This window comes from Lutjanus erythropterus, chromosome 12, assembly GCF_056507025.1.
Source record: "Lutjanus erythropterus isolate fLutEry1 chromosome 12, fLutEry1.hap2, whole genome shotgun sequence".
Lineage (NCBI taxonomy): Eukaryota > Metazoa > Chordata > Actinopteri > Lutjaniformes > Lutjanidae > Lutjanus > Lutjanus erythropterus.
The window spans coordinates 8,711,990-8,724,718 of record NC_139328.1 but is presented as its reverse complement, the minus strand read 5'-3'; the positions used below and the strand labels follow the sequence as shown (position 1 = coordinate 8,724,718).

The 12,729-nt window shown below is 39.8% G+C and overlaps 2 protein-coding genes across 3 annotated transcripts; one reads left to right on the top strand and one right to left on the bottom strand.

Moving 5' to 3' along the window:
* Positions 1-900: 900 nt before the first annotated feature.
* LOC146317570 (phospholipid scramblase family member 5) lies at positions 901-6,769 on the top strand. The gene is made up of 7 exons (XM_084732579.1): positions 901-1,298; positions 1,380-1,457; positions 1,559-1,751; positions 3,939-4,050; positions 4,135-4,234; positions 5,322-5,380; positions 5,666-6,769. Exons 1-7 carry the CDS (start codon positions 923-925, stop codon positions 5,690-5,692), a joined length of 945 nt encoding a protein of 314 aa, XP_084588705.1. The 5' UTR covers positions 901-922; the 3' UTR covers positions 5,693-6,769.
* Positions 5,861-12,520, bottom strand: eif4e2 (eukaryotic translation initiation factor 4E family member 2). 2 transcript variants are annotated; one of them, XM_084732577.1, is made up of 8 exons: positions 12,363-12,520; positions 10,671-10,782; positions 10,450-10,584; positions 10,216-10,320; positions 9,205-9,357; positions 8,967-9,107; positions 7,801-7,876; positions 5,861-6,985 (listed from the first exon to the last, which is right to left on the bottom strand). In XM_084732577.1, exons 1-7 carry the CDS (start codon positions 12,380-12,382, stop codon positions 7,841-7,843), a joined length of 702 nt encoding a protein of 233 aa, XP_084588703.1. In that variant the 5' UTR covers positions 12,383-12,520; the 3' UTR covers positions 5,861-6,985; positions 7,801-7,840. The 2 variants fall into 2 exon arrangements, with proteins under 2 accessions (XP_084588703.1, XP_084588702.1); XM_084732576.1 differs by having other exon boundaries at positions 8,971-9,107.
* Positions 12,521-12,729: the final 209 nt, after the last annotated feature.

Here is a 12,729-nt window from a genome sequence, read left to right as displayed (position 1 = left end):
TAAAGTTTTTGCTTTAAATTATTATTTTGAAGTAAATATTGATTGGACGGTTTAGACTCTGCCTTTGTAAGCCTTGCTTTCACTATGAAAAATCTGTCTACTACCTGGCATAATTTTCTCAGGAAAATTATGTTTCTATTATAGACCAAATTTGCCCTTTTCTCCTTTTTTGTTTTCTTTAAATGCTACTCCCTCTTCCAATCTGATGCCAACCCCTGCTTTGTTTGCTTGTTTGTGCAAAGCAATGTCCTGACCTTATGTTACTCTACGTGCACATCACAATAGATTTCAGTTTAACTCTTCAATGAACTTCTTCTCACTTCTCCACACAGCCAGGGCTCTGAAGAAACAGAAAGCAAGTTGGTGTTGCACACAGGTGTTATCTTTGACAGTAGGACAAAGAGTTTCCACTTGAAGTGGACCTTGGTGCCAAAACTACTATTTCAAGATCGATACTGAATCTTCTAGCTCATAAATGCTGCAGTTTATGTGTTCAGGCACCTAAAAATTATTAAATTATTCACTGCTTGCATCTGTGACAGGGGGTCAGAAGTACACATCATTTTGTATTGAATGTTAGACACAAAAAAGTTGATCCAGGAGCTCCTAAAAACACTTCCTCAGGCTTTTTTTTCTGTCTGAAATTAATTTATAACAAACATGTATCCAGCTCCATCTGGTACAGCTTACAGCTATTTTGATTTACATTACTTTGAGCCTGTGGCAATCATCCTGAATGATGCTGTCATGAATGATGAGGAAATATTGTAATATTCTCCTTTTTCACTCACTTCTGATTTATCTGCTGTTCCTGGTTTGTTCCATTTTGTATGAAATTTTCCTCAGACAGAATTTTCTTCTTTAGCAATTTTAATGCTGTCAAATCACCATTACTTTTTTTCTAGTGAGTACAGTAGGATGTATGGTCATTCATCTGACTGAGCTCCAAATATATTTTCAGTTTTCCACCATGTCAGCAGTGACCAACCAGCCTCTTCCCTTTGATCGTCTGGAACGGGAGAAACACATCCAGATGATCTTCAGAGCTTTCCAGAACAACCACTGTGGGCCGTCATGTCAGTGTCACACTCTCTCACCTGCACTCAAGCCCCACCAAACACCTCCAGACTGGGACTCTGACGAGCAGCTGTCAGCTCAGGCTCCGGGGAGGAAGACGGACAGAGTGAAGAGGCCAGGGGTGGAGGAGCAGTGGGCTGGAGGTGCTGCAGGGGCACACTTTATGTCTGCACTGGAAACAGTCAGTAAAATACAGATCACTGCCAGACCAGAGCTGCAGGGTGAGCAGGAGGGACTGATTTTGTGTATTTGTGTGTTTCTATGAGGGACATGTGTAAAAGAATAAAGCTGTGTCATTGTAGGTCCACAGTGTGTTCCCAGGAGGATCTACAGCATCACCACAGGAGGCAGCAGCTCACAGCTGTTTGTGGCAGTGGAAGGTGCTGATCGCTGTTTAACTGACAACATTCATCCCGTCTCTTTCTCGTAGAAACACAGAGTGTATGATTGTGTTTTTACCTCCGTCTCTCCCTCTCGTCAGAGAGTTCCTGTGTGTGCCTCCAGTGCTGTGGTCCGGCTCGGGCCTGTTCCCTGCAGGGCTTCGACTGTCAGGGCCGTCAGGTCTTTTATTTTGAAAGGCCCCTCAGGGTGGATGCCTGCTGCCTTGGCTGCTGCCTGATGGAGATGAGGGTTTACACACCTCAAAAACATCTCATTGGCACCGTACACCAGAGGTACGACAGGATGAATCTGTTTCTGTTGGCCTCATCTGACTAGAACAGTGGAAAAAGTACCTTTACTCAAGTACTATACTACAATTTAGAGGTACTTGTACATTTCAGAGACAAATATTGTACTTTTAACTGCACAATATTTATTCAAAGTCTATATTTACTTATTACTATGCAGCTCATGATTTTACACGTTATTCATGTGATCAGTTATATGTTAAACTATCCAGCAAAGTGGTTTAAATTAGAACTTAAGCAACAAGTAATAATAATAATAATTGTAATCTAATGCTTTACATTACAGCCCATAATCTACTTACCCCACAATAACAGAATAGGTACCTGCAGTTTAAAAATAATTACAGTATTATTCTTGAATTTTTATTCCATCTTGCTACTAGGTATTTACATATATATGTTGATCTGTACTGTAAATCACCTTGGTACTGTACTCTGTGGTCAAACTGGTCTAATAACATTTAATGACATCTTTATGACAAGTCTAAGATGTACCATTTTAGTTGAGATCAAGGGAATTATTCATGACACTGTTACAAAAACAGTTAACCGTGTAATAAAACTTGACATCATCATGAAAAGTCAAAATGTATCACTGCAACTGAGGTGAAGTAAAACATTCATGCCACACTTAGTCTGACTCACTGGATGCAAACAGCAGGTACAAGTCTGCCATTGGTCTCTTCTTTCAAGTGGCATCGCAGCATCCGCTATCTGCATTGTTCCCTGTAAACAAGAACAACCTGGCAAATTAACGCCTGTGCTAATAGTATGAATGTAAACAAGCTAGCAACTGTTACTTGTTCTTTTGTAGTGATGTAGTCAATTTAATTCCAGAGATCCCCTCCTGCAAAACAAATGCCCAAATAAAGTTAAACCAAACGCATAAACCAACACCAGTCTGACTGAAATTCCCTTGAGTGCACAATAAAAACATGATTTAGAAAAATTAAATAATAAAAAAAAAATGTTTCTGAAAATAAATCTTCATTTAGACTCTGGAAGGGGCTATCCTATATAACAAGTACTTTTACGTTTGATACTTCAAGTACTTTTCATTCTATTTAAGTTGAATCTTAATTTTAATACTTTTACTTAATTAAAGGATATAAGTTACTTAGATTTGGATGAACTGTAACACTACTGCATCTATACCTATCATTATTTTCAATTAAATACACAACTGAGGATCAAACACCCTTAATAAAAGGATCAGTTCATTCAAGTTACAAAAAGAAACTCACTTATTTATGGACAAGTATTATCTTTGCTGTGAAAAAGTTTAATTCAAACTACTTTCTGTTGAAAAAATAACCCATGTAAAAACTGTTGACAGCATCTCCTGTGGGTTAACCTTAGCAGTTGGACAGATTTTATGAAGACAGGTGTTACTGTGAAAATTTTTAAAATATTTTTTCATGTTTGTGAATGAACCTTTTAACCCTTTGACCCGTACTATCAGAATACCTGCACCGCCCGTCGTTGTACTTTACATTCTCAGACTGAACAACTTACCATGTGAGCCTTTTTTCCATGTCACTCCCAGCCTCTGGCCTCCCTGTGCCACTGTAGATGCCCGGGCCTGTCTGTAAATAGCAGCGAGAGCCTTTATTTGTTCCACCCGGCCAGCGTTAAGTCTAAACCTGGGAGAGTTAATACACAAAACAGCTGTCTGCACGGAGACACAACGACAGAGCTGCCCTGGGCTGGGAGGGAAGGAATGCGGCATCCTTCCTAATGGGAATGTTGGCTAATGGAGGAAGAGCAGCAGCCATGTCTCCTGAAATACTTCCTTCTTCATCTGGCCTAAATCTGACTCCAGGGTGAGCCGGAGTGCCTTTGTGTGTCGAATTTAGAGCTCTCCAGAAGCAATGTTGTGTCCAATTAAGACTGACCTGGCAGAGGTTTCTGTGGCCAGAGATCTACTTGGTATAAATATTCTCTCAGTTGTGCTCGAATAAAGCATGCCCCAGTTTGAACTCTTCCGACACCAAGCAAACAATGGTTTTGGTGCTGCAGAATCATGACAGCTGAAAATGTGATCAACCAAGCATCAAGGCTAGGCTGCGCCAGCGTGTGAAGTACTGGCCAGTGCATCTTCCGGGTTGCTTATTGCATGATTATGTAAGGCAATATGCGAAGCTGTTGTGTGTTGGCTGACTGTGTGTGCAGGTGGAGCATGTTCACCCCTCTCCTGGAGGTGTGTGATGCAGAAGGAGCATCTACAGTCAGGATCCAGGGCTCCTGCTGTCCGTGCCGCTGCTTCTCCAACCAGCAGTTCCAGGTTGTGTAATATTTAAACAAACCAAAATCAAAAAAGTATTTCTACAGGTGGATTTAATCCATTATTTTTGGCTGTTAATTCCAGATTGTCTCCAAGATCGGTGAGAAAATGGGCACGATATGGAAGAAATGGCCTGGCTTCAATGACGAACATAACATGGATCATGAATATTTTGGGTTGGAGGGTGAGTTGTACGAGTTGTACACAAGTACGAAAGGTTCAAAGGTATACACATGTAAAAGTGATAAATACTAGGTGCTAGACAGAAATACATGTCTGTACTGTAAATAATGCTCTCCAGAATATTTATCGATATACCATCTGGCTCAAACTCTTCTTCAGAGACAAATTCACACCATACAAGCACCTGTCCAAGGGGTCACCTGACAGGTCATGTGATCACAAAACAGTAAACCAAAGAAGAAATGCATAAAATAGTTACAATGCATACAAAAACACTGCAAGTAGAATAATGTCCACATAGTGGAACCTGTTAGTATGATTCATTATTTACTGTGTTTACTGTGTTCACTATTTTATGCTTTTTTTTTATCATGTTTGGTTTACCACTTTCTAACTGCATGACCCATCAGGTGACCTCTTGGACAGGTACTTATTAGGTGTCTCTCTGAATTATTTTCATGTCTGAAGGGCTTGCGCCCAAAACGTCACATCATGGTATATACATTCAAGTCCATGGGAGCATTACATCGTGTCCAGACTGTTTCCTTTTTTTGAGTTGCACTTAAGAAAATGTGATTATCACCTTCCCATGAAGTGGTTCCCAAACATCTGACCTCCTTTGGAAGCCAAAACAAAGCTAAATTGAATTTGACTGAAATAACATAAAGAACATTGGTTGTATGATACTTCATACAAGTATTTCTCATTTGTTTTTTTTGCATGAAAAAAAATGCAAATTTAACAGAATCTTGATGGCCTTGTTATCCACCCAAATAAATCAGATTTATAAGCCTTTTCCACAGCAGACATTTTGATTGGTCGTAGTGGGAATATCACTGGTGTTATTAATGACAATAACAACACCTTCATTGCAGCAATGAAGGCAAGAGCATACAGCAATGAATAAATTAGTTACACCCATTTTAACAAGTCAAAATTTTGCTTTAAAAAACAAAAAAAGTTCAACTAGTTTACTTTTAGACTCATGTGTGCCCTGAACCACTGTTGTCATATATGCACTTTATTATACACCATCCCCATTTCAAACGAGTAATTGTGCAATTTCTGAATCTTTGTCACTCTTCCAGTGCTGCTGAATATGGAGTCACACACTAAACTGCTGCTGCTGGCAGCCACATTCTTGTTGGTAAGCATATCAAATTCTATTAGAAACTTTGTAGTATGTATAGGTTTAGCTTTCAGAGAGGATGAAGAGGACAGGTCCTCCTCAGTGTAAAATCACCAAGGTGGAGGAAATGAAGTGATGCTCAAATATTTCGGGTGTGAGATATTGTGCCAAGGCTTTATGGGATAGTTTAATAGGACATATTGTTTAAGTTGTACTTTTCCTATGACAAATGCATGCTGTCAACAAAGGCCAACTAAACCCCTTCAATAATCAACTCACCTGATTTCATTGTTTTCTCTGCAGAATCACATGTTCTTTGAGATGAGCTGATTGATGAAAATGATGAATCATCAATCGAAAGTGGTCTAAAACTAATGGGAGACATCAATCATTGAATCAGCATCAACACTGAATCATTTGTAAATTCAACGTTAAGGGTGGTGTGGCTTTAAAACAATTCAGTTCTGAAAAATGTAAATAAGACGACACCGAACCAGCTTTAGCAGCAGATGCATATTTGACATTTATTGCTATAATCCATCAGGTGTACATCCAACAGTGTTTCTTCACTTTTGACACACACCTGCACCCATCATCACATCACCAAACACGGGCAGCATTACAGTTTTTCAACAAACTATAGGTGCTTTCTTGACATGGTTCCAAAAAAGAAATGCTCCCGAAACTTGATAAAAACTGTAACAGACCCGGACCCTGGGCCCGGTGTCGTTTCTTTTACTACAAAATGGAAAAGGAGTGAAGGTCAGTGTTTCAGGACTCCTATACACCTTTGTCGAGGACATTAAAGCAAAGCCCATCCCTTGGATTCTTTAAAGGCGGGGTAAAGACAAAAGAGACAGAAGGGAGAACTGGTTCGGGTCGGGCTCGAGGCCAGGCACAGTGATTCAGGCAGCTTGGCAGTCCATTATTAAGATGCCGGTTATACAACCTTCTGCCCAGCGCAGGATGGTCCTCATCCTTTGGGATTCATCTTCCAGGTCAAAGATGGAGAATCATCGCTGATTCAGTTACGTGATCTTTGAAGTGGACTGTATTTACAAATATATCGTACGCAATAATAGTAAGAGTTCGAAATGACTGGAGGAATTGTAGATAAAATACAGCACTGTAATAAAATAACATCTACCTGCAACCCTGTTTGAGTCCCAGTAAAACAGATCAACACAAACTCATCTCAACAGCAGGAAGTGTGATGTTATGTTAAGCAAGTAAATGAAAACTAAGTCTTCTAACAGATTGGTTTTGTTGTGTTTTTGTCAAGTACACTTTGTTAACAGCTAATGACCAGATCAGCAAAGTCACATGGCCTCCCTCTGGTGGCAAGATAACAGATGTTACAACTTGCAGTATATATATATATGTATAAAAAAATAAAAAACAAACAAACTGGAGGCTTCGTTCTTCTCTGGTTGATTAAAAATAACGCATATTTCTCTCTTCGGCTTGGTTCAGCGTTCTGTTGACAGGTTCATTTCCAATTTGACACAAAGAAGGAATGGTCTTCTTGCCTCTGTTCCTGTCGTCATATTACACAGTGCCAATCCACGCAGAGGTATCCTTTCCTGGACTAGTCATCCGCCAACACATCACATACACACACACCTGCGCACCACAAACAGAGACAAACAACGTTAGCATGAGACCAAGTACATCAGCTATGAACTTTTTCTCTTACTCCTAACTAAAGCTGGGCATACGCTGTATGATTTCAACCCAATTCTGACCCGATTTTTGAGCTGCACAAGTCAGTTTCTGCAAATTCAGCTTTGTCTGCATCATTTGTCATGCAAGGAATGATCAACTGCTGCTAAAAAGCTGTCGGAAAAATATCTGACATGTCAGAAAATTTGGTCGGTGGTTGTCAGGCTCTCGCATAGCTGAAGCAGAGTTGGCTGCCTACAGTCAATGCCTTTTTTCTCACTGCACCTTTGTGAAGTGGAAGACAGAACATCTAAAATCACCATGGTAACACAATGCATCATGTCACAGCAGGCTTACATAAAACTCTAGAAAATGGACAAGGCATACTGTCAACGTCTTCCTAACCTCCAGCCAGTCCATATACACTGGTGCCTTTTTTAAAATAAGTTCTGACCCCCAGGATGGCACAGATGATCAAAGCGGCACATTTCTGCCTTGTTAGCATTACTGCTAGCAAACAAACTTCTTTCAAACAAATCTTGACAACTGTTAATAGCCAGAATGCCCAGCAGGGGCTGATGGGACATTTTATTTTCCATTTTACATGCACAATGTGAGCACTTAGCTTGATGATCACACTGTACAGTGTGAGCATATAAATGGTGAGCTTTGGCTTTACATCGCAGAAGATTTACTTGTAACAGAAGGAGCTGGAATGAAACATCATTTCTAAAAATCACAATGTATGGCCAGCTTATTGTAGAAACAGTTCTTACTCTCGCAGAGGTTCTCCATGTGAGGGGCTAACGTCCGCCGCTAGCATTCACCAGACCATGGAAGTCTTCCCAGGCTCTGCAAACAAAAGGAGGATGCAGCACTTCACCATTCACAGTAAAATAAACAAGCTGTTTGGATGTTTATGGGATTTTCAATGAGAGGATATCAAATGCATCATTTCACTGATGGAGCAGCATAATGGGTGCAATTGTTCTTTTGTCATATATATACACCAGCAAATAATTAAGAAATAGAAAAGTTTTAGTATTTTGTATATTTTCAGCCAAGTACCTCCTTGCAAACATTTGTCAGAAAAAATGCTTATATAAAGAGGTACAGTACAGCACAACGCCATCAGTCTAAATCCAATAATATTCTTCCTGATACCGACGACATTTTGTGGGCTCTTTTTCCTCCTTTCATTTATCCTGCTTTCTCTGTGTTTTCAGCTGAATTGTTGCTATGTTTCATCTATCAATCAATTTTCTTGATTATCATCCGTCACTCTATACTGAAACTACATTTCCCACTCAGTGAACCTGACTGTGTTTGTTGCTTTCTTCTTCTGTGAGGTTTTACAACAGTTGACAGTTTTTGGCATCATACTGAAAATAATCATATTGAATATAAAATGTGGTTTAAGCAAACTTGTGTTTGCATTTTTTTTATTTAACTTATTATATTATGTATATTTTAGGAATTATGCATGACTGATATTTTTCAAATTAACAAAAAAGTGTAATACTCCAAAGCTGCAACTAACAATTATTTTCATTATCGATCATAATGTCGATCATTTTTAACATTTATGTTTCTTCTATAAAATGTAATTTCCAACCAACAGTCCAAATCTTAAAGATATTCAATTTAGCATTAACATAAAACAGTGATAAGCTGTAAAAATTCACATCTGAGAGGCTGCAACAAGCAAAAGTTTGGAATTTTTTCTTGATAAAAAAATTATCCAATCAGATTAAGTCAGGAGAAATCTTAGTGCCTTTTTATAAATCCGGTCTTGTGAAGAAATACTCATGCATTATGTATAATTCCACATTGCCTCCTTTCGTGAGAAAAGTTTGTGAGCATGCATATATTTATATGTGTGTGTGTGTGTGTGTGTGAGGGTAAGAGTTTAAAGGGAAAATAATAAAACAAGGAGACATACATACTTAATGCTGTCTGTGTGAGTCTTGTACTCCATGATGGTGTTAGGGGGCAGGTTGAGGACTCTGCGCAGGGTGTCTCTGATGCGGGCAGTGGTTGCCTGGTCACTAGCGGTTTTGTTCCAGATGGAGATGATGTCCTCCTGGAGACGAAAAGCAGAGGAGGAAAGTTTGGTATAATAAAGAAGGCAGTGTGTGAGTTGGGAAAACAGGGGTGTCTGTGGTTTGTGGGTTTTTTACCTGAAAGCGTACAGAGACCACAGCCCCACAGATCTCCTCTCCGACCATGAACTGCTCCCCGAGCATGGCCAGGATCAGGTTCTCCCAGCACCGGGATGCCAGGCCTTTCCTCAGACGGATGATCCACTTTCCACCCATCTTATTGGCATCATCCTGAACACAACACATGCAGGGTTTCAGAATAGGCTTTATACTTAAGGGGACAGTTCGGGTTATTTGACGTGGGGTTGTATGAGGTTATCAATAATTGATAGTCAGTGAATTAGTTGCAGTACATGCTGGTCATTACAACCCCAGTCTGGAGAAGCAGAGATGAGGACCAACATGGAAGCTAAGTAAAAACCTCCTGTGGACAGCAACAAAACATATTTTAGCCACTTATTAAAGGGTCCACCTACAAAAATACACAATTTTTAGAATGTTTTCACCACTTTAATTTGCCATAAGATAGCCTTTCTGATGGAAAACTGCTGTTATACAAGCCAAATATTGTTCTCTCCAAACTAACCGAACTCCGGCAGACGAAATTATCTGGCAGAACAGTGGAACCGATTGGTTAGTTTGTTTGTGTTTTCTGTGTTTTAAACTGTTAGTTTGGATTCACCGAGTTAACACAATAACACAAACAAACTAAAGGGTCAAGGCAGTGGAAGACAAGCAACTCCCATGTTCTGTGAGGTAAAATTAATGATTTCACCTATGAAGTTTGGCTAGTTTGGAGAGAACAATATTTGGCTTACATAACAGTGTTTCCCATCAGAAAAGGCTGTCTAACAGAAAGATAAGTGATGAAAAAAAAATCTGAATAGTGTACACTTGAACTAATATTGATTTTTTCAGATGGGCCTATTTTAATTGGCTAAAATATATTTACTTCCTACAGTGGAGCTCCTCTCTACTTCTCCAAACATCTACTATCGATAAGTACCTCATAAAATCTCACTTCAAATAATCCAAGCTATACTTTAACAAAAACAAATAGATTAACAGTGCAATAAAATGAGTACCCACCTCCCACATAGGTTTAATACCCTCCTTGAAGAGGTGAAAGTCACTATGGCCTGTCAGGTCACCAGGCCGAATCATGTGACTATAGAAACGCCAGAACTGCTCCACCTTGGGAAAGACGAGAAATGTTTCAATCAACAACTGAGGGAGAATGAGTCAGCATGAGTTAGTACTCATAGTTTTGGGCTGCGTCTGGCTACAGTCATATCTAATATATGCCCTCGAAGATCAACATACCGAAGCAAAGCTTCCAATCTGCTTAATGTTCTGTTCGTAGCTCTGCGTACTGGCTGGTCTCCCTGGGGTCCGTCTGGAGTACCAGAAGGTGTAGTTGTATTGAAGAGGGTGCTCTCCTGCCCCTGGCACCACCATCTGCAGAAAACAAGACAGTGACTCAGGCCTACGATTAACTTCAAAGCTGCAGGAAACACACATAAGTCACTTCTTAGTAGGCTCACCTTTTTCTTGGTGGTGTTCTGTTCTTTTTCCTCTTCTTCAGTTTTCTCCTTCTCACTGTCTTTCGGTGAGCCTTGGTCCTGGTCGTGATCTCCACTGTCATCATCTTTCAGACTAGATTTGATGGAAACACCAGCAGCAAAACAAAGGTATTTGTGTCATGCATCAAGTGCATTTCAGTTAAATGGTACTTACAATTCTGGCAGTCACTTTTTGCACAGCTACAAAAAATATCCTCAGATTAGTTTTCTCCAACCAACTGCCCCAAAACCAAAGACTCTTTTACTTTTAAACAAATGAATGTCACAAATGACAAAGAACATAACATGACATTTAATAAGCAGGAGAAGGCAAATGTTTGACATATTTCCTTGGAAAAATTACTGACACGATTAATCAATTATCAAAATAGTTAGCAATGAATTTTTTTGCAATCAACTAATCAATTAATCGACTAATTGCTGCAGCTCTACACCTGACTTCCTAACACAGGCCTATTTAATTGGCTGCCCATAATTTGCTCACTTATAAATACCAAAGAAAAGTATATCATTGTGGTTTCATCTTAAAAAGCTGCTAAGCTTATGCATAGGACTGCAACTATCACTAGCATTTATCTTCATAGTTGATTAATCTGCTAATTATTTTCTCAATTAATCGATTAATAGTTGTTTGCCTATAAAATGTCAAAAATGGTGGCAACATAAACAAGAAGCTGTAATTTTGTACATAATGTTACTTTTCCAATTGTGAAAACTAATAAAGTACAGAAATAATTTTTTAAAGTTGCATTTTTGAATACATTTCTTAACTTTACAAGCTAGATACAGGAAATGTAAACACCCAGCCCCTTGACACTTGTAACTAACTTCTCCAATGTGCCACCTAGATTAGGTAGGATACACTTGCCTAAAACTAAGGTGTTGGGTCAACTTTATGGTCATTTTTGAGGCTGCAGCGTTTGTTTGTGGTGCTGTTGAATTGCATCATATTAATGTGTATTTCTAATATTTAGTGTGTAGTCATTGATATAAATGGCTTTAATAAAATAGCAGAGACACAAAACCTGAACACTGTAACCTTCATGAAGCTAGGATTTACTGCACAGCTGCTGCATTTCACTGCATTAGTTTTAGCCTGGTGCAGCTAATAACCTGTCAACTGTGTGCGTTTTTCCCCTTTTAACTGCAAAAACACAGACTTTATTGATGCACACATACATACATCAAACTAAACTACTCTGACCGTGACTAGAATACAGCACACTGTTAGCTGTGTTGTTAACTACTGGCTATGTGCCCGTACGTTAGAGAGGCCATGGGAGTCCAGAGTGAGCCGAGACAGCGCGCACCGTCCCCCGCCTCTCAACAACCACTACGCCGAGGCTTCGAGGCCTGTCCGCCTTCCGCCATGCTAAGCTACAGCTAGCAACATAGCACATTCTCCCTTACAAAACACTACTTAATCTCTGTGGTTACTACAGTTCGTTGTGTGTGCACCTGTGCGTGTGAGCCTCGGTCTCGTGTGCGTTTATAAGCGCACACAGAGCATGCAGGACCATGCAATAAAGCTGACACACCTCTCTTTTTACACGCAACAGCTTTCATTAACCTTAACGCTCCCTCATAAATTTGCAGCCACGGCAGGGAGCCGGCTGTCCGGCAGATATAACACAGAAACTTTGGATTACTCACGCGTCAAATTTGTTGTTCATTATTTTCTAGGTGGGAGCCTCTCGGAGTCCAACCACAGCCTCCTGAATTCCGCAGGAACGGTGGCGCGCAGTACAGCACGTGTACGCGCACGCCGTGTGTCTGTCGTGGTGATGAGCGTGCGGAGCTGAGGGGTGACACACAGCAGTTTCACAACATTTATTCATTTACACTGGTAACATGCATAATATACACATATACAGCAAGTTCCAGTTCACACCCGTGTCTGTCCAGACACAATTTAATAAAAGGAATAAAGTTTTTTTTTGCAAAATGGATCTTATCACCATATTGACATAATTTCAGTGAATAATTTCCTGTCTTCACTTACAGACTATGTTACACAGGA